Source organism: Phyllobates terribilis, unplaced genomic scaffold (assembly GCF_046119375.1).
Source record: "Phyllobates terribilis strain yellow unplaced genomic scaffold, ASM4611937v1 Scaffold_4__5_contigs__length_816908805, whole genome shotgun sequence".
NCBI classification, from domain to species: domain Eukaryota; kingdom Metazoa; phylum Chordata; class Amphibia; order Anura; family Dendrobatidae; genus Phyllobates; species Phyllobates terribilis.
Window position 1 is genome coordinate 196,816,112 of NW_027362764.1, and position 27,559 is coordinate 196,843,670.

Below are 27,559 nucleotides of genomic sequence, written 5' to 3' on the forward strand. Positions count from 1 at the left end.
ACAACATAATCTGCTTCTCACAGCAGAGCCCCGGCATTACTGCTTATGGGTTTTCAGTCTATACTGAACACTGTTTTAGCAGCAAACACCAGTAGCAGACTGTCCTATTAGCTATAAGAGTTGTTAAATGCCTTTAACAGCTAGATCGTTTTATATTCATATACTCAACGAAGGCAAACATCACTCTAAGGCTACGGCCCCACTATCAGTATTATTCCTCAGTATTTGTAGCCTAAAACAGGAGTGGGTGAAAAATACAGAAGCGGTGACGTGTTTCTATTACAAATACTGAGGAAAAATACTGACCAAATACTGTTAGTGGGGCCGTAGCCTTAAAGCATAATCAGAAAATACAAAGCATTATGTGGCTCAAGCCGAGACGACTATTATGTGTAATTTTATAGAAAAGTGGCAGTGCCAATCAGCACGTTTTATATCAATGAATCTGCTGCCATCTAGTGGGCACAGCATATTAAAGCATTTATCAGACGTCTGACAACGTACAGAGCAAAGCTGTGGAAAATGACAACTTTGTTCTAGAGTTACTGTGGACAGCCCAAAAAGAAAAAAAAAAGCTGCATCTTCTGGGATTATCAGCTCCTGTATCATAGAGAAGACGGTTTCCAGGTTCTGGTCCTATTAACCTTCTGGGACAGGTTTCTGTTAGCATAACAAGGCGACTGCCATTTTTATCTACTAGAATAATTACCTCCCTAGACAAAATAAGGGTGATTTGCCAATTATAGGTAGTTAGAGATTAATTTATAATGACATTTCCATTATTTCTTTCTATTCCTGAAAACCCTCTATTAAAAAGTATTCTCATATAATGAAATTGGTATGGTTAGACAGCAAGAAAATAAGCAAATTTGCAATTGCTTTTTCTTTCTGCTGTCGTTCTCCAGCTATGAGAGCTTTTATCTTACATAGTTTACAGCTCGCTGCCAAAAAGATGGACTATCAGAGCCTGGCCAAGTATGGCAGGAGCTATATTCCAGGCAGAGTTTACTAAAAAGAGCCTTCCCCTCCCTGTTAGCTCCTGACCTGAAGCTGCTTTTATCAGGTCTGCAATATCACAAGCCTGTGGGCCCCACCTGTCAGGTTGCCTAATCAGAGCAGCTCTCCTAATCGCTGCTCACCTTCACCATGAGCTGCTGCAAAAACACTTATTTGTCTCTAGGCGTAGGTTCACACGAGCATATTTTTTCTCACTTGTCATCTGTGAGCAATCTAGTTTTTAAACAGCACAGCGGCTATTACTCAATCATTTACAAGACCATTTACAGTTTCCTAAGTTACAGAATTGCAATGTATCCATAAAAATCAGATTCTATACTGTGTCTCTGTGTGGCATCCCATTTTTTTCATGCACCCATAGACTTCAATGGGCGAGTCTCATCTGCACTGCCCCGTTAAATAACATTGGTCTGAGAGCTGTCTGTTTTTTCTCACGGACATCACTTGGACTGAAAATACGATCATGTGAACGAGCCCTAATAGATACAGTGGGGAAAAAAAGTATTTAGTCAGCCACCAATTGTGCAAGTTCTCCCACTTAAAAAGATGAGAGAGGCCTGTAATTGACATCATAGGTAGACCTCAACTATGAGAGACAAAATGAGAAAACAAATCCTGAAAATCACATTGTCTGATTAGGAAAGAAATTGTTTTCAAATTTTGGTGGAAAATAAGTGTTTGGTCAATTACAAACAAGCAATATTTCTGGCTCTCACAGACCTCTAACGTCTTCTTTAAGAGGCTCCTCTGTCCTCCACTCATTACCTGTAGTACTGGCACCTGTTTTATCTTATCAGTATAAAAGACACCTGTCCGCAACCTCAAACAGTCACACTCCAAAATCCACTATGGTGAAGACCAAAGAGCTGTCGAAGGACACCAGAAACAAAATTGTAGCCCTGCACTATGCTGGGAAGACTGAATCTGCAATAGGCAAGCAGCTTGGTGTGAAGAAATCAATTGTGGGATCAATAATTAGAAAATGGAAGACATACAAGACCACTGATAATCTCCCTCGATCTGGGGCTCCACACAAGATCTCACTCCATGGGGTCAAAATGATCTCAAGAAAGGTGAGAAAAAGTCCCAGAACCACACGAGGGGACCAAGTGAATGACCTGCAGAGAGCTGGGACCAATGTTACACAGGCTACCATCAGTAACACACTACGCCACCACGGACTCAGATCCTGCAGTGCCAGACGTGTCGGCCTGCTTAAGCCATTACACGTCCGGGCCCGTCTGCTTAAGCCATTACACGTCCGGGCCCGTCTGCTTAAGCCATTACACGTCCGGGCCCGTCTGCTTAAGCCATTACACGTCCGGGCCCGTCTGCTTAAGCCATTACACGTCCGGGCCCGTCTGCTTAAGCCATTACACGTCCGGGCCCGTCTGCTTAAGCCATTACACGTCCGGGCCCGTCTGCTTAAGCCATTACACGTCCGGGCCCGTCTGAAGTTTGCTAGAGAGCATTTGGATGATCCAGAAGAGTATTGGGAGAATGTCATATGGTCAGATGAAACCAAAGTAGTACTGTTTGGTAGAAACAACTTGGTGTGCTTGGAGGAGAAAGAATGCTGAGTTGCATCCAAAGAACACTATACCTACTGTGAAGCATGGGGGTGGCAACATCATGCTTTGGGGCTGTTTCTCTGCCAAGGGACCAGGACGACTGATCCGTGTACATGAGAGAATGAATGGGGCCATGTATCGTGAGATCTTGAGTGAAAACCTCCTTCCATCAGCAAGGGCATTGAAGATGAAACGTGGCTGGGTCTTTCAGCATGACAATGATCCCAAGCACACCGCCAGGGCAACGAAGGAGTGGCTTCGTAAGAAGTATTTCAAGGTCCTGGAATAGCCTAGCCAGTCTCCAGATCTAAACCCTATAGAAAACCTTTGAAGGGAGTTGAAAGTCTGTGTTGCCCAGCGACAGCCCCAAGACATCACTGCTCTAGAGGAGATCTGCATGGAGGAATGAGCCAACATACCAGCAACAGTGTGTGCCAACCTTGTGAAACTTACAAAAAACGTTTGACCTCTGTCATGGCCAACAAAGGATATATAACAAACTATTGAGATGAACAAATACTTATTTTCCACCAAAATTTGAAAAAAAGTTTCTTTCCAAATCAGACAATGTGATTTTCAGGATTTGTTTTCTCATTTTGTCTCTCATAGTTGAGGTCTACCTATGATGTCAATTACAGACCTCTCATCTTTTTAAGTGGGAGAACTTGCACAATTGGTGGCTTACCAAATACTTTTTTCCCCCACTCTAAATAATAGGGAACACTTCAGAAAAAGCCCTCTGTCCATCACAGTAGCACATTCAGCTCAGCAGCTAGACAATGCAGCTCACCCAGACCTGTCACTCAAGGAGGAGTATGCACCCACTGTTAACAAGCAAGACCGGTGGCTGGAAAGCGGTGTGTTCCTGAAGACACATGTTGAGAATAACCCTATAAATCTGTCCCTGTTAAGTGTGCCCCTCGATCAAGAGGTCTTTCTGCCATAGATCCATTTCACATGCACTTGTACTTCCCAATGTAACTATGTGTATGCCATATGAAGGAGTCTTGTCAGCAACAACTATTGCAAAAAGTTAATGTACACAATTTGTAAGATTTACTACTTGTGCATACAGAAGCCATTTAGCTGAACTTGTATAAAAATGGAGTGTCCTTACTTTTACATTGATGACCTATCCTTGGGATAGGTCATCAATGTCTGATTGGCCGGGATCCAACACCCCCCGCTGATCAGCTGTTAATGGCAGCGGCCACTGGCCAGAAGTACTTACTTGCGGAGCTGGCTGTCTACTTGTAGTGGCTGCCGCAGAATATTGCACATTCACGTCCTATTGCTTTGAATAGAAGGCGGATGTGTAGTACCAAGCCCCGGCCACTACAACTAGACGGCCAGCTCCGCAAGCAAGTACTTCTGGCAAGCTACACTGATAACAGCTCGGCCGGGGTGCAGGGTGTCGGACCCCGGCCGATCAGACACTGATGACGTATCCTAAGGAAAGGCAATCAATGTAAAAGTAGTGGACAACCTCTTTAAAAATAGTAACACTCCCACCAGAGGGAGCATATTGGATATGGGTAATATATGGAACTCAATTATTACACAGTATGAAGTGAACCCCATTTAGTGGCAGCTGCAGGAAGACAGAATTGTACAACACTGCATGCAAGATTTACCAAACCTAATGGTTACAAGCGATTACTCTGCATAGACCAGATACCTGAAGCAATGAACACCGAGTCTTTGAAGTACGTGAAGATCTAACTGCACGGTTTTCAATATTGACAGTTACCTTTGTCCTTTCAAGTTCCGCTAGGAGACGTCCACATTCTTTCTGAAGCAATTTCACTTCTTGCTCCAGTGACCGGATTTTCAGCTCACTGTTCAGCTTTTCAATTTCCCAGTCAGTAATACTGTTGTTTAAGCTTTTCATCACTGCAGAAAAGAAAAATGTTAATTCATCCAGAAGAAGCCGTTCTACTGAGCGGCGACATTTTTTATTAGGAAAATTACTGTACAACACAGGAACCTGCTCCTCTCCAGTTATACTATCTCATCTATATAAGCAGCCTAGTAGTAAGTAGCCCGCACCACTGCGTCTGATCAGGATCCACAAGGTCACTACACTGTGGTGTTTCACCTAGGTACAAATAATAGCTGTAACAGTGCAAAGATTTCGCCACACTATATACACTTCTCAAAAAAATAAAGGGAACACTTAAATAACAGAATATAACTCCAAGTAAATCAAACTTCTGTGAAATCAAACTGTCCACTTAGGAAGCAACACTGATTGACAATCAATTTCACATGCTGTTATGCAAATGGAATAGACAATAGATGGAAAAATATTGGCAATTATCAAGACACCCTCAATAAAAGGAGTTTTGGTCACTTTTGAATGTTGGTTGTACTTTCACACTCGTGGTAGCATGAGACGGACTCTACAACCCACAGAAGTTGCTCAGGTAGTGCAGCTCATCCAAGATGGCACATCAATGCGAGCTGTGGCAAGAAGGTATGCTGTGTCTGTCAGCATAGTCTCCAGAGGCTGGAGGCGCTACCAGGAGACCGGCCAGTACACCAGGAGACAGGCCAGTACACCAGGAGACAGGCCAGTACACCAGGAGACAGGCCAGTACACCAGGAGACAGGCCAGTACACCAGGAGACAGGCCAGTACACCAGGAGACAGGCCAGTACACCAGGAGACAGGCCAGTACACCAGGAGACAGGCCAGTACACCAGGAGACGTGGAGGGGGCCGTAGGAGGGCAACAACCCAGCAGCAGGATCGCTACCTCCGCCTTTGTGCAAGGAGGAACAGGAGGAGCACTGCCAGAGCCCTGCAAAATGACCTCCAGCAGGCCACAAATGTGCATGTGTCTGCACAAACGGTTAGAAACAGACTCCATGAGGGTGGTATGAGGGCCCGACGTCCAAAGATGGGGGTTGTGTTCACAGCACAACAAAGTGCAGGACGCTTGGCATTTGCCACAGAACACCAGGATTGGCAAAGTCGTCACTGGCGCCCTGTTCTCTTCACAGATGAAAGCAGGTTCACACTGAGCACATGTGACAGAGTCTGGAGACGCCGTGGAGAGCGATCTGCTGCCTGCAACATCCTTCAGCATGACCTGTTTGGCAGTGGGTCAGTAATGGTGTGGGGTGGCATTTCTTTGGAGGGCCGCACAGCCCTTCATGTGCTCGCCAGAGGTAGCCTGACTGCCATTAGGTACCGAGAGGAGATCCTCAGACCCCTTGTGAGACCATATGCTGGTGCGGGTGGCCCTGGGTTACTCCTAATACAGGACAATGCCAAACCTCATGTTGCTGGAGTGTGTCAGCAGTTCCTGCAAGATGAAGGCATTGAAGCTATGGACTGGCCCGCCCGTTCCCCAGACCTGAATCTGATTGAGCACATCTGGGACATCATGTCTCGCTCCATCCACCAACGTCACGTTGCACCACAGACTGTCCAGGAGTTGGCAGATGCTTTAGTCCAGGTCTGGGAGGAGATCCCACAGGAGACCATCCGCAACCTCATCAGGAGCATGCCCAGGCGTTGTAGGGAGGTCATACAGGCACGTGGAGGCCACACACAATACTGAGCCTCATTTTGACTTGTTTTAAGGACATTACATCAAAGTTGGATCAGACTGTAATGTGTTTTCCCACTTTCATTTTGGGGGTGACTCCAAATCCAGGCCTCCATTGGTTAATAAATTTGATTTCCATTGATGATTTTTGTGTGATTTTATTGTCAGCACATTCAACTTTGTACAGAAAAGTATTCAATGAGAATATTTCATTCATTCAGATCTAGGATGCGTTATTTGAGTGTTCCCTCTTTTTTTGAGTAGTGTATTTCTCTGTGCACTGAGACCTGATAGCAAACAGAGACTCAGCTCTCACTGGCATCAGGGACTCCCAATACTCAGGATTCATGACAGGTAGAACAGATTTAATTTGAAAAACATTGCTTGGTATAAATGGTTAAGAAGTATACACATCTCAAAATCAATAAAGATAGCCAAAGGGAAGGGTCTGCATATGTGGAATTGAAAGGACATGGACATCTGTGGGAGCATTTTTTAGATTTTAAGGGGTGTTTTAACTTAGCAGATGGTACAGCGCTTAGCCACTTAAAGTCAGTACGAAAGTCAAGAAAGAAAGCAGTAATGTGCATATGTGGCCACTTTCCATTCAAAAAGGTGTACTGAAGAGACCCATACCTGTGATCGGTGGATGTCCCAGCAATCAGCAAGTTATCACCAGACCTATGGATAGGTCATAACTTTCTAGGTCGCAACAACCCCTTTAAACGCATGTATTTGTGGCTAAAAAGCACTTTTTTTTTTTTTATTTGAGTCTAAATTTTGGCTTTCACAAATCTCCAAGAATCATAGTACATGGAGACTGCAGACAGTCAAATCCTTTAATGAGGTCTGTAACCTTTGTCTCTTTTTCCTGAACTGTTTTCTAACCTGATTTATGAGCAAATAATTAGCATTTGCTCAGAAATCGATTTACAACAATGTTACTGATGGGATCATTTAACTCCTTCTGCAGTCTGGTACACCAGCTGTAGAAACCAGTCAAATAATAAAATGGTTTTCCTCCTGGCTGAAGAGCTTCCTCCTCAGCGGCTGCGTGGATCATAATTAAAGATTACAGCCAGCCCCTCTAGGCTTTTTTTTTTTTTTTCAGGAGGAGCAGCCCCTCTGCTCCTCCTGAAAATGCCAGATTAGTCTATAGAGGAATAAAATACTATTACTTTTAAAATTGCCCACAAATCCCATCACACCTTGATTGAAAAATGCATTCCTATAGACCAATGTTTCTGAAGTTTTTTTTTTTTGTTGTGGAGTTTCCTCGCAACTATTTTGAATGAATATTTATCTTGTGTATAAATTAAATAGAGGAGAAACCGTGAAGGAAAGGGAGGAGGATGAGGGAGGGGATTAGGAGGGAGTGGTGGGAAATGGGAAAGTAGTGGAGTCTGAATGTAGTCCTAACACCAGTAATCCTCATACATAAAGTAAAACTAGTTCTGAAATTTCTCATTCTTCAGGCAGCACGCATATAAAATACTTTAAAGCACCACTACAGCATTTTTTCTATTGCACCGCTGGAGTGGTGCTTTAATTGTAATTCCCCTGTCTCATACTCACCCGCTGCCACCTTCATCCTTTTCCAGTGCTGCTCACTGTCAGTGAAATGTGCCCAAGTGTTTCATGGAGTGCAATGGAGGTCACTTTACAATACAAGTCTTCCAGCCAGTCAGAAGTTACAGGCACAATATGGTGCTGTAGGACCGGAGTGCCATTGATAAAAGGTGAAGCCGCTGGACGGCGAGTATAAGAATGGGGGCAGGGGGCTTATATTTAAAGCGCCACTCCAGCACTGAGTAAAAAACAACCCGCTGGAGTGGTGCTTTAAGTATTTCCCCTATCAATAGGTGCATTTTCAAAGTGTTTTCCAAGATCGTATATAATTTAGCCACAGGGAAGCAATAGTATAAATTAACTAAAAGAACCTATACTCAGATGTTAAATCGCCTGCTGCCCCATGTTCCTCGTACGTCTTTGACTACCGGGCTGTAGCGGTCACCCGGTTAGACTGGACATCATTGCTGTAGCCAAACAGTTTGTGTCTGAGCACTGGAGTGGTAAGTGATTTAACAATTCCTCCCTCTAACTAAATTTTGAAAGATCTTATGAAACCTATTTAAGCAATTATTTTGCTGTCCAATTCATTTTGAGTAAGTCCACCTCTATTGTAGATGCTGGAAGCTGTTGTGCCCCCACACATTCAGTAATATAATGCAGCTTACCCTGATGGGTCTCCAGTTCAGATCTCGCTTGCAGCAGCTCCACTTCTTTAGACTGTAACTGCTCATTGAAATTTGTTGTAAATTCCATTTTCTCTTTCTCCTACATAAATGAAAAACACACACTGCCAATAAATCCATGAGACCACAGTGTGTGCATGCATAAAAAGCACATCTACAAGGTGCAGCCAGCATCACAAGGTAGCAACTCAAAACACTTACCATTGCGCTCAGTTTCTTTTTTAGATTGTCTCGCTCAATAGAAATCTCACGGAATGCACTGAAAGCTTTGTTCACTTTGTCACTTTCCCCCATGCTTGGTTCTGCACAAAGCTGAATAATGACAAAAATAATAATACATTAGAAAACAACCCTGAGACTCAAGATGAACATTAAAAATAAATAAAAAAAGATTGTTTTAACAAATTTCTGTAGGGAGTTCTAAATATAAATGTGTAGCCATTTTCCTCTGCAGATTAAATACTTTACAATATGATACAATGCAAGATGATTGATTCAACAGCAAGATCCCAGCCAGGTCAGTCTCCAGCCCCCTCGCTCTCTTTTCTATAAAATTCTTTAAAACTCAGGCCAAACTAGATCAGATTTGGAATTGGATCAATATTCTGTTTAAAGCACCACTCCAGCGGGGGTTTTTTCAGTGCTGGAGTGGCACTTTAAATGTAAGCCCACTGCCCCTGGTCATAGGCTGTGTGCCCACTTAGCGTTTTTCAAGCGTATATGCTGCGGAATTTCCGCAGCGTAAACGCTTGTGAAACGCTAGGTAATCCGCATCCCATGGTCCCCGAGGGGATTCCGCAAGTTCTATGCCCATGCTGCGGATTTTTCCGCAGCGTTTATGCTGCGCTCAAAAATCAGCAGCATGTCCATTAATTTTGCGGAAGCGCAGCGGAACTCCCGCCATTGACTTGCATTGAGACGCACATAATCCGTGTCAGTACATTTGTACTCACAGATTATATGCGTTTCAATGTGCGGATGGTACCCAGTTCTGGAGAAGAGGAGACTCTCATCCAGACCTGGGTACCATTGTACCTGTAAAAAAAAGAATAAAATAAAAAATAAAGTTTATATTCACCTTCCGACGGCCCCCGGTCTCCTTCCCTGTGCTTGCGGGCAGGACTGAAGGACCTGCGGTGACGTCACAGTCATGTGACCGCAGGCCCTTCAGTGCAATGTCCCGCGATCAGCTGGCAGACCGGAGCGAGCGCAGCTACACACGCCGGGCCATCAGAGGGTAAGTATAGGTTTATTTTTTTATTTTTAAACATTCTTACGGTCACACTATATAAATCCATGCCGGTTGCATGGATTTATATAGTGTGACCTAGTTGTCAAGCACTTTCCAAGTGATGCTAAAATTGCCTGGAAAGCGCTTGTCAATCTGCATGCAGAAACGCTTCAAATCCGCATGTATTTGGCAGGAAAAACGCATGTACAATCTGTATGCGTTTTTTCTGCCAGGGAGATGCAGAAATGATGCAGAAATTTTCTGCTTCATTTCTGCATCGTGGACACATAGCCATATACTCTCTCCGGCATCGCTCCTGTGCCACAGCACTATCTTGTGAGCACAGATTATGACTGGCTGGAAGTCAGAAGCTACGTCACAAGCTCTCAGTGCAAGTCTATGAGATGCAGAACGAGGCTCTCAGACTTGTATGGAGTTGTGACCGCCGCGCCGCTCCATGAAACACTGGAGTAATCCGGCAGGTCACAAACTGCAGGAGACAGACCGGAGCAGCGGAGATAACAGATGAGAACACCGGAAAGTGAGTATATTACTAGGGTCAGGGGACTTCGATTTGAAGCACCTGTGCAGCAGAAAAAAAACAAAAGAAAAAAAAAATGCAGGAATGGTGCTTTAAAGAGATTGGCCACTACTTTAGTATTGACGACCTATTCATAGGATCAATGTCTGATCGGTCAGGGTCCGACACCCGGCATTTCCGCCAATCAGCCGTTATCAGTGTCGGCGGCTGCCGGCAGTAGTTACTTGCGGATCTGGCAGTTTTCTTGCAGTGGCCACCACAGGGTATTGCACATCCGCCTCCTATTTATTTGAATAGGAGTCAGATGTTTAGTACCTGGCCCAAGGATAGGTCATCAATACTAAGTAGTGGACAACCTCTTTAATGTTTCAGTTTAAATGTAACGTATAGTCGGGATTACATAACAGGAGAAGGAATTCTGATTACAAGTAAGCTGAGCAGCAGTACTCCATGTCAGGCAGCAGCAGCAAAATCAAACAAGATTTTAGGATGTATAAAAAAAAAAAAATCCCAGGAGACCAATATTTTGTTACCCATCTATAAATCGCTTAAAGGCGACATCTAGAATACGGGATCTAGTTTTGGGCTCCACATTTTAAGAAGAATGTTATGAAGTTAATAGAGACATAAGGGCTCCCATATGATGAGAGGTTGGAAAAGTTGGGCTTGTTTAGCTTATAAAATTAGATTTCCTCAAAGACGTCTATTTTTCTATGTATGAATACATGTGTACTCAATACAAAAGGACTGGCACATGACTTATTCCTTCCAAAGACCATACTAAGGACCGGGAGGCACTCATTACGGGTGGAAGAAAGGTGACTTCCAGGAGCTAAAATAGGAAAGAGTTCTTTATAGTTAGAGCAGTCACAGCTAACACTAACAACTTTTAAAAAAGGACTGGATGCTTTGCTCAGAACAAATGGCATTGGGGGGTTATAGATAATTTAGTGACAAAAAATATTTACGTGGTGGCGAGAGGTTGAACTTGATGGACCCAAGTCTTTTATTAACCTAAGAAAGTAATGTTCAGGGGAGAAGGGAGGCGATTGTAGGAATGGAGAATGAATAAAATTGAGCAGCTTGTTGTGTATTGTTATATATGCAAGCTGCATAAAAACAGTTACAAACTAGTAAGCATTTCAAAAATACTTACAAGGGTTTTCTGTTTTCAGGAAAGGTTTGTCCCCTGGCAAAGTGGAAAATACAAAAAGCTTTACTCATCCTACCCAAGTCCAGCATCAGGTCTCCACCGCTGCTCCTGGTGTCTGTAGCATTGACATCACGTCCACAGCGCTGCAGCCAATCACTGAGCTCCAGTGTAGATGGCATGAGCTGCTCAGGGCCCCTGACGACATCAAGAGCAGAATTGGAGACTCAAAGATGGGCCTGGGGAGGGCGAGTAGGGAGATATACAGTACAGACCAAAAGTTTGGACACACCTTCTCATTTAAAGATTTTTCTGTATTTTCATGACTTTGAAAATTGTACATTCACACTGAAGGCATCAAAACTATGAATTAACACATGTGGAATTATATACTTTACAAAAAAGTGTGAAACAACTGAAAATATGTCTTATATTCTAGGTTCTTCAAAGTAGCCACCTTTTGCTTTGATGATTGCTTTGCACATTCTTGGCATTCTCTTGATGAGCTTCAAGAGGTAGTCACCGGAAATGGTCTTCCAACAGTCCTGAAGGAGCTCCCAGAAATGCTTAGCACTTGTTGGCCCTTTTGCCTTCACTCTGCGGTCCAGGTCACCCCAAACCATCTCGACTGGGTTCAGGTCTGGTGACTGTGGAGGTCAGCTCATCTGGCGTAGCACTCCATCACTCTCCTTCTTGGTCAAATAGCCCTTACACAGCCTGGAGGTGTGTTTGGGGTCACTGTCCTGTTGAAAAATAAATGATGGTCCAACTAAACGCAAACGGATGGAAAAGCATGCCGCTGCAAGATGCTGTGGTAGCCATGCTGGTTCAGTATGCCTTCAATTTTGAATAAATCCCCAACAGTGTCACCAGCAAAGCACCCCCACACCATCACACCTCCTCCATGCTTCACGGTGGGAACCAGGCATGTAGAGTCCATCCGTTCACCTTTTCTGCGTCGCACAAAGACACGGTGGTTGGAACCAAAGATCTCAAATTTGAACTCATCAGACCAAAGCACAGATTTCCACTGGTCTAATATCCATTCCTTGTGTTCTTTAGCCCAAACAAGTCTCTTCTGCTTGTTGCCTGTCCTTAGCAGTGGTTTCCTAGCAGCTATTTTACCAAGAAGGCCTGCTGCACAAAGTCTCCTCTTAACAGTTGTTGAAGAGATGTGTCTGCTGCTAGAACTCTGTGTGGCATTGACCTGGTCTCTAATCTGAGCTGCTGTTAACCTGCGATTTCTGAGGCTGGTGACTCGGATAAACTTATTCTCAGAAGCAGAGGTGACTCTTGGTCTTCCTTTCCTGGGGCGGTCCTCATGTGAGCTAGTTTCTTTGTAGCGCTTGATGGTTTTTGCAACTGCACTTGGGGACACATTCAAAGTTTGCCCAATTTTTCGGACTGACTGACCTTCATTTCTTAAAGTAATGATGGCCACTCGTTTTTCTTTACATAGAATTTGTATTATGGCAAGAAAAAAGCAGCTAACAGTCTATTCTGTAGGACTATCAGCTGTGTATCCACCTGACTTCTGCACAACACAACTGATGGTCCCAACCCCATTTATAAGGCTAGAAATACCACTTATTAAACCTGACAGGGCACACCTGTGAAGTGAAAACCATTTCCGGTGACTACCTCTTGAAGCTCATCAAGAGAATGCCAAGAGTGTGCAAAGCAGTCATCAAAGCAAAAGGTGTCTACTTTGAAGAACCTAGAATATAAGACATATTTTCAGTTGTTTCACACTTTTTTGTTAAGTATATAATTCCACATGTGTTAATTCATAGTTTTGATGCCTTCAGTGTGAATGTACAATTTTCATTTTCATGAAAATACAGAAAAATCTTTAAATGAGAAGGTGTGTGTGTGTATATATATTATATATACACTCCCTGACAGAAGTTATGTCGCTTATCCATGTTATGTAAATAAAAGCTTAGAACCTGACGTTAAATTCATCCATTGGTTTTATAAATTACTCTTTTGAAAGCTGAAACCCTCCCAAATTTGGTTTAGGTAAAGAAAATAAATTGGCATCAATGCTGAAATATTGATCATTTAATGAACACAGAATGGTCAGATTTTGGCAAGACACAAGTTTTGTCGCCTGGTCATATAATGCACCCAATCCTAGTTTACATCCTCACCAGTGCTCAGTAAATGATTGGTTAATTAGTGGGTGTGTATAAAAAGAAACCCAGCACCCCAGACCTTCACTTGAACTGCAACTTGAGCTCTGACAACTTGCCAAAAATCCACCCTGCGACCAAAGCCTTGATTATCAAGAGGCTGAAGACCAGATCCACTGCAGAGGTGGCTGGCACCTTTAATGTGTCTCAGCGTTAATTACAAAGAATTTAAAAAAGATTTGAAGAGACTGGAGATGTGTTTGACAAGCCCAGGGCTGGCAGACCCTGCAAGACAACTGCTCAGGAGGAACGTTTGTTGGTTAGAAAATCCAAAGCAAGCCCCTCTTCCACTGCAGCAGAGCTCCAACAAGCCTGGTCACCTCAAGTCCCTGTGTCAACTAGAAAAGTTTGTAGGATTCTGTCTCGAAATGGCCTCCATGGTCGAATCAGTGCCCAGAAGCCAGCACTAAACAAAAGGCAAATAAAAAACTGTGAGGAATTTGCAAAGTCCCACAGCCTGCTAAACAGATGGACGCTGGAAAAGTGGCAGAAGGTGGATTTCTATGATGAATCTTCAGTAGAATTACACCACAGCCACCGCAAATACTACAGGAGACCTACTGGAGCCCGTATGGATCCAAAATACACCCAGAAAACAGTTAAATTTGGGGGTGGAAAGATCATGGTCTGGGGTTACATTTAGTATGGGGGTGTGCGAAGCATTTGCAAGGTGGAAGGCAATATCAATAGCCTAAAATATCAAGAAGTATTAGCTACCTCTTACATTCCAAATCATAAAAGGGGTCAAATTCTGCAGCAGGATGGTGCTCCATCTCATACATCCATCTCTACAACAAAGTTCCTCCAGGCAAAAAAGATCAAGGTGCTGAAGTCAGGTGGTACAGCTGCATTGGTACAGCTGAGTCAGGAATATATGTCTACAACACAGTGGAAAAAACACTCAAGACATACGTTCACCAACTATGCATAAAGACAACTTATGGCTATGTGCCCACGATGCAGAAATGAAGCAGAAAATTTCTGCATCTCCCTGGCAGAAAAAACGCATTCAGATTGTGCATGCGTTTTTCCTGCAGAATACATGCGGATTCACATGCGTATCCACATGCATTAACGCATGTGTTTCCGCATGCGGACTGACAAGCACTTTCCAGGCGATAGCATCACTTGGATAGTGCTTGACAACTAGGTCACACTGTATAAATCCATGCAAACGGCATGGATTTATACAGTGTGACCGTAAAAATAAAAAAAATAAAGCTATACTCACCCCCGATGCCCCGGCGTGTGCTGCAGCGCTCGTCCTGGCTTCTTCCGGGTTGCCGGCACATCGCGAGACAGCCTGCGGTCACATGACCGCGACATCATCTCAGGTCCTGGAAGGAGAAGCGCTGCCGGCAAGCAGAGAGAAGTGAATATAAACTTTATTTTTTATTTTATTCTTTTTTTTACAGGTACAATGGTACCCAGGTCTGGATGAGTCTTCTCTCCTCTAGATCCGCACATTGAGACGCATGTTATCCGCCTGTACAAATGTACAGACGCGGATATTATGCTTCTCAATGCAAGCCAATGGCGGCGCTTCTGCTGCGCTTCCGCAAAATTAATGAACATGCTGCGGATTTATGAGCGCTGCAGAAACGCTGCAGAAAAATCCGCAGCATGTGCATTGACATTGCGGAATGCCATTGGGGACCATGGGGTGCGGATTACCATGCGTTTTTGAAGCGTTTCCGCTGCGGAATTTCCACAGCGGAAACGCATGAAAAACGCATCGTGTGCACGTAGCCTATTCCTACATTTTTGATATGCACATTGCAAAACAGCCTTTACTGGATGCCTGCCATCCTTTAGAGAGAGTCACAATTTAACTTACCTCAGGGTCTATAAAAGGTACTGCAAGACTCAATAATCGCTAATCCACAGAAAGTCGGCATTCATATGGATGTATACTGCTGGTGTGGACCACAGATTAAGTCCCATTAGAGGAAAATCTTGAGAAATGTTTCTACTTTTATCCAATGGGATTTTTATCAAAAGAGACTGCACTAAATAGAAGGACCTCATGCAGAGGAAGAGGGCCATGTGAAAGCAGTTCAAGTAGCAAATGAAACAGTAGCCCCAAATTCCCTTTACACTATATGTACCTTATCCTCCATGTGTCTTAATCTTTTCTTTAGGGTGCCATTTTCACGTTCAGTGTCTTTTAGGCGCTTCTTGATGTCTTCATAGGCTGTGACAAGGGCAAAGTGTGAGGCCACTGATGGCTCCCCAGAAATGGGGGCAGTTTGTCCTCTTCTTGTTATATGATTTGCTTCCTCATGAGTCAGGATAAAGATATCATCGTCATATAAGGAATCCATGCTGGCTGAAACAACAAAGTGGGACAAATTTTATTTTTGAAAGTGAAGGGAAACTGTTCAACATCACTTACTTTAACTGTAAAGTGCAGCGCAATACGTTGGTGCTATATAAATAAAATTATTAACTTACATCAAAGACACTGGCTACTCAAGTTTGCATCAGGTGCTCAAGTCCCCGCCCCACATGTTTTTTTTGGGGTGTTTAACAGCCGAGAAACATGCGGGAAATGCCTGCTATATACGGGCAATCCCCACATTTTTTTTTTTTTTTATTTTGGCTAACAACCGCAAAACATGACAGGACCTGGAACAGGTCACTCGAGCACCCGCGATACTCGGTGCATACCCCAGCACCCGATACAAACTCGAGCAGCGAGCACTTGCGCGCAACACGAATGACTACCTAATATCAAATGTGTAGTACCTTTGGGTTCAAAATCCTCATTATACCCCTGGATAAATGTAGTCAGTTGTGGGGGGGGGGAATTCTGCTGTTTAAGCACTTTAGGGACCCTGCAAATAGGACATGGTGGCTGTCGTCTTTTTCAGCCAAATTTGTGTTCCAATATTCAAATATTGCTCCTTCCGCTCCGAGCCCTGACGATTGTCCAAACAGAACTTTTTACTACAAGTGGAGTATCGCTGCGCTCGTAAGAAAGTGGATATTAAACAGTGAGGTCCACTTTTCGGTGTTACCTCTTGCAAAAGTGAGAAATTTGGGGCTAAAGCAACATTTTTGTGAAAAAAAAAATGAACTTTTTCAATGGAACGCCCTAATGTTATCAAATTTGGTGTTGTACCTGTGGGATCAAAATGCTCACTATACTCCTGGATAAAATCCTTGGGGGCGTAGTTTAAAAAATGATGTCGCTTTGGGTGGTTTCAACTGTTTAGGCACAGTGGCTTGCCCCCACATATGGGGTATCTGCATACTCATGAGAAATTGCACAACAAATTATGGGGTCCATTTTCTCCTGTTACCCTTGAGAAAATAAAAAATTTGGGGCTAACAAAAACATTTTATGTGGGAACGATGTGATTTTTTTATTTTCACGGCTCAACGTTATAAACTTCTGTGAAGCATCTGGGGGTTCAAGGTGCTCACCACACATCTAGATAAGTTCCTTGAGGGGTCTAGTTTCCAAAATGGGGTCATTTGTGGGCAGTTTCCACTCTTTAGCCACATCAGGGGCTCTCCAAACGAGACATAGCATCCGCTAATTATTCAAGCAAATTTTGCATTCAAAAAGTCAAAGTGCGCTCCTTCCCTTCCAAGCCCTGCCGTGCGCCCAAACAGTGGTTTGCCCCCATATATGGGGTATCGAAGTGCTCAGGAGAAATTGCACAACAAATTTTGGCGTCCATTTTGTCCTGTTAGCCTTGTGAAAATAAAAAATTTGGGGTCTAAATTAACATTTTTGTGAAAAAAGTTAAATGTTCATTATTTCCTTCAACTGCTTCAGTTCCTGTGGAGCACCTGAAGGGTTAATAAACTTTTTGAATGTGGTTATGAGCACCTTGAGGGGTGCAGTTTTTAGAATGGTGTCACTTTTGGGTATTTTCTGCCATATAGGCACCTCAAAGTCACTTCAAATGTGATGTGGTCCCTAAAAAATGGTTTTGTAAATTTTTGTTAGAAAAATGAGAAATCGCTGGTCAACTTTTAACCCTTATAACTTCCTAACAAAAAAAAAGCTAGGTGTCAAAAATTGTACTGATGTAAAGTAGACATGTGGGAAATGTTATTAACTATTTTGTGTGATATAACTATCTGGTTTAAGGGTATAAAAATTAAAAGTTAGAAAAATTGCAAAATTTTCCAAATTTCACAAATAAACCCAAGTCATATCAAACACACTACCATGAAATACAATATGTCATGAAAAACCAGTCTCCGAATCAGTGGGATCTATTGAAGCGTTCCAGAGTTATTACCTCAAAGTGATTCTGGTCAGAATTGTAAAATTTGGCCTGGTCAAAATATTAGACAAAGATAACACAAGTAAAACACAAAATGCAGTTTTTAAATGAAGGTCTTTATTATTAAGTAAAATTACTTAAAAGTAAAATTAATTATTAAAAATCCAAACCTACAGTGCCCTGTGTGAAAGAGTTATTGCCCCCCCCCCCTTAAAATATAAATTAACTGTGGTTTATCACATCTTTGGGAAGCGGAATTCAATTTCCTTAGCAAAGAAGGCCTGATTACTGCCGCACTGTTCTCAATGAAGAAACCACTTAAATAAGACCTGCCTGGCAAAGTGAAGTAGATCAAAAGATCCTTAAAAGCTCGACATCGTGCTGCGATTCAAAGAAATTCAGGAACAAAATGAGAAAAAGTAATGGAGATCTATCAGTCTGGAAAAGGTTATAAAGTCATTTCTAAAGCTTTGGGACTCCAGCGAACCACAGTGAGAGCAATTATCCACAAATGGTGAAAACATGGAATAGTGGTGAACCTTCCCAGGAGTGTCAAGCTGACCAAAATTACCCCAAGAGCCTCAGTTAAGGTCAGTGACAGTGTTCATGACTGCACCAAAAGAAAGAGACTGGGCAAAAATGGCATGAATGGCAGCGTTCAAAGTCGAAAACCACTGCTGAGCAAAAAGAACATAAAGGCTCGTCTCAGTTTTGCAAGAAAACATCTTGATGATCGCCAAGACTTTTGGGAGAATACTCTGTGGACTGACGAGACAAAAGTTGAACTTTTTGGAAGGTGTATGTCCCACTACATCTGGCATAGAAGTAACACAGTATTTCAGAAAAGGAACATCATACCAACAGTAAAATATGGTAGTGGTAGTGTGATGGTCTGGGGCTGTTTTGCTGCTTCAGGACCTGGAAGATTTGCTGTGGTAAATGTAACCATGAATTCTGCTGTCTACCAAAAAATCCTGAAGGACAATGCTCGGCCATCTGTTCTTGACCTCAAGCTGAAGCGCACTTGGGTGATGCAGCAGGACAATGATCCAAGACACACCAGCAAAGTCCACCTCTGAATGGCTTAACAAAAACAAAATTAAGACTTGAGTGGTCTAATCAATGTCCTGAACTTAATCCGATTGAGATGCTGTGGCAGGACCTTAAAAAGCCTGTTCATGTTCGGAAACCCTCCAATGTGGCAGAATTACAACGATTTTCTGGGCCAAAATTCCTCCAAAAGTGTTGTAAAAGACTCATTGCACATTAAAATTACACAAAGGACAACTCGTTCGGAAAAAATAAACCCTCGCTTGGCTATGTAGACAGAACAATAAAAGTTATGGGTCTTGGATGAAGGAGAGGAAAAAAACAAAAACGCAAAAAACAGCATGACGTTAAGAGGTTAAGGGAATGGGTAAACTGCAATACCAAGGCAGGTTGTAAAAGTTGGGGTTTTTCAATTTGGAAAAACAAAGGCTTATTGTAAAATACAACTATATGAGGGGACAGTACAGAAATATTTGTAATGAGCTTTTTGCAATGACAAGGGACCATCATTTACTTCTACCACCCCTGGCAAAAATTAAGGAATCACCAGGCTCGGAGGAGGTTCATTCAGTTGTTTAATGTTGTTGAAAAAAAGCAGATCACAGACATGGCACAAAACTAAAGTCATTTCAAATGGCAACTTTAGGGCTTTAAGAAACACTAAAAGAAATCAAGATTAAAAATGTGGTACTCAGTAAGGGTAATTTTTTTCACACCAAGCAGAGAGAATAAATTATGGAATCATTTAATTCTGAGGAAAAAATTATGGAATCATGAAAAACAAACACACAAAAAAACACTCCAATACATCACTAGTATTTTGTTGCACCACCTCTGGCTTTAATAACAGCTTGCAGTCTCTGAGGCATGGACTTAATGAGTGACAAACAGTACTCTTCATCAATCTGGCTCCAACTTTCTCGGATTGCTGTTGCCAGATCAGCTTTGCAGGTTGGAGCCTTGTCATGGACCATTTTCTTCAACTTCCACCAAAGATTTTCAATTGGATTGAGATCCGGACTATTTGCAGGCCATGACATTGACCTTATGTGTCTTCTTTCAAGAAATGTTTTCACAGTTTTTGCTCTATGGCAGGATGCATTATCATCTTGAAAAATGATGTTGTCATCCCCAAACATCCTTTCAATTGATGGGATAAGAAAACTGTCCAAAATATCAATGTAAACTTGGGCATTTATTGAAAATGTAATGACAGCCATCTTCCCAGTGCCTTTACCTGACATGCAGTCATCAATGACTGTGGAAATTTGCATGTTCTCTTCATGCAGTCATCTTTATAAATCTCATTGGACCGGCACCAAACAAAAGTTCCAGCATCATCACCTTGCCCAATGCAGATTTGCGATTCATCACTGAATATGACTTTCATCCAGTCATCCACAGTCCATGATTGCTTTTCCTTAGCCCATTGTAACCTTGCTTTTTTCTGTTTAGGTGTTAGTGATGGCTTATGTTTAGCTTTTCTGTATGTAAATCCCATTTCCTTTAGGCGGTTTCTTACAGTTCGGTCACAGATATTGACTCCAGTTTCCTCCCATTCGTTCATTTTTTTGTTGTGCATTTCCTGTTTTGGAGACATATTGCTTTAAGTTCCCGTCTTGACGCTTTGATGTCTTCCTTGGTCTACCAGTATGTTTGTCTTTAACAACCTTCCCATGTTGTTTGTATTTGGTCCAGATTTTAGACACAGCTGACTGTGAACAACCAACATCTTTTGCAACATTGCGTGATGATTTACCTTATTTTAAGAGTTTGATAAGCCTCTCCTTTGTTTCAATTGACATCTCTCATGTTGGAGCCATGATTCATGTCAGTCCACTTGGTGCAACAGCTCTCCAAGGTGTGATCACTCCTTTTTAGATGCAGACTAACGAGCAGATCTAATTTGATGCAGGTGTTAGTTTTGGAAATGAAAATTTACAGGGTGATTTCATAATTTTTTCCTCAGAATTGAGTGATTCCATAATTTTTCCCTCTGCTTGGTCTGAAAAAAATTACCCTTACTGAGTACCACATTTTTAATCTTGATTTCTTTTAGTGTTTCTTAAAGCCCTAAAGTTGCCATTTGAAATGACTTTAGTTTTGAGCCATGTCTGTGATCTGCTTTTTTTTTCAACAACATTAAACAACTGAATGAACATCCTCCGAGCCCGGTGATTCCAGAATTTTTGCCAGGGGTTGTATAGCAAAGAAGGTTTAACCATATTCACAGATGCAATTCTTTACTGTAAGAGCAGGGAGACTATGGGACTCTGCCAAATCACGCTGTAATGGTTGATTCACTAGCAAGGTTCAAGGAGGCCTGGATTTATATGAAAATCATATCAAAACTGTGAATTCACTGGAACATGTGGCCACAGGGCATAATGTGGTTGAGGAAAGAAACTGGTCTATACCGTCAATGGCTAAAACGCACCAAAACCAGGGGTCCGGTGTTCAGGGCAGTTTTTGGTGGAGTTGGTAAAATCACAGCTGTGGTCAAAGAGGAGTCAGAAGTTGGGCTTACAACTCCACCTCCCTGAGCACACGTGGCAAGTAAATGACGCCGGAGACAATTCACATGACAACACCAGGACCGCAGGCACTGAGGCGCAGAACCAGGGTAGAAAAGCAGCAATTCAGGTTCACACACCAGCCGCCACTTCCTTATTCCTCATACAGAAAAGTGACTCAACTTCTTCATGCTCAAATGACACCGAGCAACTTATGAGGAAAACAGCTTACAACATGGCAAAAATGGCTGAAACCTTGGCACAAACGTGCACTGAGAAGTGTCATAATAAAAGCACATAGAGTGGGCATGTCTACAGCCAGGGGGCCGTCCTGGTATTGCTCTCACCACACAAGTAACCATTTCTCACCCACTCTTCAGTGCAGATCAGTAAGGACACAAGGCATCAGCGGCTGCCCACATACAAGGTGCTGATGTCCGAGAAGACAGCAGTGTTCATCCACGGTGCAGATAAGGGCGGTATGTTATAAAGGAGCCGTGTCAGACATTCACATTGTTCTGTCAGGACCACCACAGAATAGTCCTCGGAATACAGTGTGTGATAGTATATAGGGGAGTTATCTATACTGTGTGCGGGTACATATCCATGTATAAGACTACAAAAGTCTGATCTTTACTAGAATATTATTATTTGGCAATTGTGTGGCACTAGTATTTCAGGACAACATGGTGGTATAATGGGAGCACTGTATATCAGTATTACAGCACTACATGATGGCATAATGGGAGCACTGTATATCAGCATTATAGCACTACATTATGGCATAATGGGAGCACTGTATATCAGTATTATAGCACTACATGATGGCATAATGGGAGCACTGTATATCAGTATTACAGCACTACATGATGGTATAATGGGAGCACTGTATATCAGTATTATAGCACTACATGGTGGTATAATGGGAGCACTGTATATCAGTATTACAGCACTACATGATGGTATAATGGGAGCACTGTATATCAGTATTACAGCACTACATGATGGTATAATGGGAAATACTGTATATCAGTATTACAGCACATGATGGTATAACGGGAGCACTGTATATCAGTATTACAGCACTACATGATGGTATAATGGGAGCACTGTACATCAGTATTACAGCACTACATGATGGTATAACGGGAGCACTGTATATCAGTATTATAGCACTACAAGGTGGTATAATGGGAGCACTGTATATCAGTATTACAGCACTACATGATGGCATAATGGGAGCACTGTATATCAATATTACAGCACTACATGATGGTATAATGGGAGCACTGTATATCAGTATTCTAGCACTACATGATGGCATAATGGGAGCACTGTATATCAATAATACAGCACTACATGATGGTATAATGGGAGCACTGTATATCAGTATTATAGCACTACATGATGGCATAATGGGAGCACTGTATATCAGTATTACAGCACTACATGATGGTATAATGGGAGCACTGTATATCAGTATTACAGCACTACATGATGGTATAATGGGAGCACTGTATATCAGTATTACAGCACATGATGGTATAACGGGAGCACTGTATATCAGTATTACAGCACTACATGATGGTATAATGGGAGCACTGTACATCAGTATTACAGCACTACATGGTGGTATAATGGGAGCACTGTATATCAGTATTATAGCACTACAAGGTGGTATAATGGGAGCACTGTATATCAGTATTACAGCACTACATGATGGCATAATGGGAGCACTGTATATCAATATTACAGCACTACATGATGGTATAATGGGAGCACTGTATATCAGTATTACAGCACTACATGATGGTATAATGGGAGCACTGTATATCAGTATTATAGCACTACATGATGGCATAATGGGAGCACTGTATATCAGTATTACAGCACTACATGATGGTATAATGGGAGCACTGTATATCAGTATTCTAGCACTACATGATGGTATAATGGGAGCACTGTATATCAGTATTCTAGCACTACATGATGGTATAATGGGAGCACTGTATATCAGTATTCTAGCACTACATGATGGCATAATGGGAGCACTGTATATCAATATTACAGCACTACATGATGGTATAATGGGAGCACTGTATATCAGTATTATAGCACTACATGATGGCATAATGGGAGCACTGTATATCAGTATTACAGCACTACATGATGGTATAATGGGAGCACTGTATATCAGTATTACAGCACTACATGATGGTATAATGGGAGCACTGTATATCAGTATTACAGCACTACATGATGGTATAATGGGAGCACTGTATATCAGTATTATAGCACTACATGATGGCATAATGGGAGCACTGTATATCAGTATTACAGCACTACATGATGGTATAATGGGAGCACTGTATATCAGTATTCTAGCACTACATGATGGTATAATGGGAGCACTGTATATCAGTATTCTAGCACTACATGATGGCATAATGGGAGCACTGTATATCAATATTACAGCACTACATGATGGTATAATGGGAGCACTGTATATCAGTATTATAGCACTACATGATGGCATAATGGGAGCACTGTATATCAGTATTACAGCACTACATGATGGTATAATGGGAGCACTGTATATCAGTATTCTAGCACTACATGATGGTATAATGGGAGCACTGTATATCAGTATTATAGCACTACATGATGGTATAATGGGAGCACTGTATATCAGTATTACAGCACTACATGATGGTATAATGGGAGCACTGTATATCAGTATTACAGCACTACATGATGGTATAATGGGAGCACTGTATATCAGTATTACAGCCCATGATGGTATAACGGGAGCACTGTATATCAGTATTACAGCACTACATGATGGTATAATGGGAGCACTGTATATCAGTATTACAGCACTACATGATGGTATAATGGGAGCACTGTATATCAGTATTACAGCACTACATGATGGTATAACGGGAGCACTGTATATCAGTATTACAGCACATAATGGTATAACGGGAGCACTGTATATCAGTATTACAGCACTACATGATGGTATAATGGGAGCACTGTATATCAGTATTACAGCACTACATGATGGTATAATGGGAGCACTGTATATCAGTATTACAGCACATGATGGTATAACGGGAGCACTGTATATCAGTATTACAGCACTACATGATGGTATAATGGGAGCACTGTACATCAGTATTACAGCACTACATGATGGTATAACGGGAGCACTGTATATCAGTATTATAGCACTACAAGGTGGTATAATGGGAGCACTGTATATCAGTATTACAGCACTACATGATGGTATAATGGGAGCACTGTATATCAGTATTACAGCACTACATGATGGTATAATGGGAGCACTGTATATCAGTATTCTAGCACTACATGATGGCATAATGGGAGCACTGTATATCAATATTACAGCACTACATGATGGTATAATGGGAGCACTGTATATCAGTATTATAGCACTACATGATGGCATAATGGGAGCACTGTATATCAGTATTACAGCACTACATGATGGTATAATGGGAGCACTGTATATCAGTATTATAGCACTACATGGTGGTATAACGGGAGCACTGTATATCAGTATTACAGCACTACATGGTGGTATAACGGGAGCACTGTATATCAGTATTACAGCACTACATGGTGGTATAACGGGAGCACTGTATATCAGTATTACAGCACTACATGGTGGTATAATGTGAGCACTGTATATCAGTAATACAGCACTACGTGGTGGTATAATGGGAGCACTGTATATCAGTATTATAGCACTACATGGTGGTATAATGGGAGCACTGTATATCAGTATTACAGAACTAGATGGTATAATGTGCGCACTGTATATCAGTATTACAGCACTACATGGTGGTATAATGGGAGCACTGTATATCAGCATTATAGCAATATGTGGTATAATGTGAGTAGTTATATGTATTATTTTGCAGCACTATATGGTGGTATAATTTAAAGCAGGGTATGTAAGCATTATTATAGCACTTTGTGGTTGTTTAGTGTGAGCAATGTATTGAAGTAATATTGAACACAATACTATGTGTATGTCATTATTATAGCACTATTTGGTGGTAACAGTATACAGCACAATTATACCTCTATATGGTGGCATAATGTGTGCTCTATATGTCAGCATTGTTATAGTATTCTATGGTGGTATAATGTGAGCAGTGCACATTAAAGAAGTGTTCAACTTTCAGTAAAGTGTACCTCAAATTACAGACAGAGCGGGTACTCACCCCCCCTTAGTATTCAGGTCGCTGAGCTCAGTGCTTGGATGCAGAAGTGATGCCAACTCATTATGTCATGGCAGCAGCCAAAACACTGAGCCCTGAGCGTTGGCGGGTGCCGATTCTTGACCGGGGGAGGTTGAGCACCTGCTCTGTTTGTTATTAGAGTGTTTGGGCCCACTTCCCTGAAAGTGAGAAACCCCTTTTATATCCTTGTATTGATTGCAGGTATTAATTAGCTGGACATATAGAATTTGCTGCAGAAGAGTATCAACAGGGAAATCCGCAGTGACAAGTCAGCGCCATACTGTGCGGATCTTGGCGTTGATTTCATTCAGGTACAATTCAGCTGCAGAATTAAAAATTAAACCAAAACAAAGAACACTCCCCTCCCTCGGCTACGTCTACGCCGTGATGACCTTATATTGGCCGTAACGATCATATGGGACGAAACGTGACTATAGGATATTATAATATACTGAGAGCAGAATGGGAACGGTCCGAGGAGCAGGGAAGGCGGCAGCGGATGGGGTATTTATGCTGAACATGTAAAACACGTGGACTGTACACCTGATGGTCCAGACATAAACCCACAGCCTCTCAGGCATTACATGGAAGGAGCGACCCCATGGGCAAGACAGGTCAGAGGTCGGCAACGCAGGGCGCGCTCGCCTCAGGTCAGAGGTCGGCAACGCAGGGCGCGCTCGCCTCAGGTCAGAGGTCGGCAACGCAGGGGGCGCTCGCCTCAGGTCAGAGGTCGGCAACGCAGGGGGCGCTCGCCTCAGGTCAGAGGTCGGCAACGCAGGGCGCGCTCGCCTCAGGTCAGAGGTCGGCAACGCAGGGCGCGCTCGCCTCAGGTCAGAGGTCGGTAACGCAGGGCGCGCTCGCCTCAGGTCAAAGGTCGGTAAAGCAGGGCGCACTCACCTCAGGTCAGAGGTCAGTAACGGAGGGCGCACTCACCTCAGGTCAAAGGTCAGTAACGCAGGGCGCACTCACCTCAGGTCACACACACCGCACAGATGCCACACCAGGATTCATCAATACAGACTGGATGCCGCCCTGCACCGGGCTCCCTACTTGGGACTGTGCCCGGAACTGCACTAGTCGGGGCCTCGGTGGACCGGAGGGCGGAACAGCGGCTCTTCCGGACACAAAGATTACTTTTGGTTTTGTTTCCAGCAGCTGCAAAACTGCACTGAGCTGTCCCGGGTAAGAGCGGACACCGGAGAAGCCAGCTGTATGAGATCTCGCCGTGCACAGGAGACCGGCACACTCATGACGGGTAAGAAGCTCCAGGAGACACAGTGACAGGTCAGCCAGCCCTCCCGGTGTCACCGGCGTGCACAACCGGCTGTGTACTGTCACTGTCTGCCGCCGTCATGGCACGTCATACCCACGTGAGCCTGAGGAGAAGATGTCACCGGAAGGGGCGGGGCCTCCAACTCCATCGCAAACCTGATACTAGAAAGCAGTGATCTGCCTCGGAGACATGACACGGAGAGGACTGGGGAGGGTTGGGGGAGTACAGATAAGTGGATGGTCCTTGATGGGGGCTGCATGCTGGAGGATTTCACAGGGAACAGGGTCGTGCTGTGGGTGTCTGCCTGGGTAAGTAGGAGGTGCTGTCTTTTGTTTAGGGCTGAGGGTCTGTGTGGGGCTAGGGTGCTATGACATTTTTCTGTGCCATCCTAGGACACGTTATCTGTGGTATGGGGCTTACCCAGGTCCTCTTCCTTCTGACCGGTGGCCTCTTTTCTAGGCTCTGGTCAGCCTCCACTGGCCTCTGCTCTATAGGTGCCGAGTTGCCAGGTAGCCTAACAAAATAAGGCCTTTATCGCAACAAAATTTGGCTATTTCAACGCACTTGGATTTTTTTCCCTGTGTTCCAGTACATTATGGAGTAGAATGAATGGTGTCCTTCAAAAGTACAACCTGTTCTGCAGAAAACAAGCCCTCATACTGTGATGTGGATGGAAAAATAACCAAGGTTATG

General features: G+C 43.0%; 1 protein-coding gene across 1 annotated transcript in view; it reads right to left on the reverse strand.

Annotated features, from left to right (window-relative positions):
• The window catches only part of AZI2 (5-azacytidine induced 2), a 41,680-nt gene extending 14,692 nt beyond the window's left edge, over window positions 1-26,988 (reverse strand). The window contains exons 1-5 of the mRNA XM_073678024.1: window positions 26,563-26,988; window positions 15,624-15,844; window positions 8,600-8,710; window positions 8,381-8,480; window positions 4,339-4,481 (exon numbers count right to left, since the gene is read on the reverse strand). Coding sequence (XP_073534125.1) covers window positions 4,339-4,481; window positions 8,381-8,480; window positions 8,600-8,710; window positions 15,624-15,839 — 570 coding nt within the window. The 5' untranslated portion in view covers window positions 15,840-15,844; window positions 26,563-26,988. The remainder of the gene's footprint in view (window positions 1-4,338; window positions 4,482-8,380; window positions 8,481-8,599; window positions 8,711-15,623; window positions 15,845-26,562) is intronic.
• Between the last annotated feature and the right edge of the window lie 571 nt (window positions 26,989-27,559).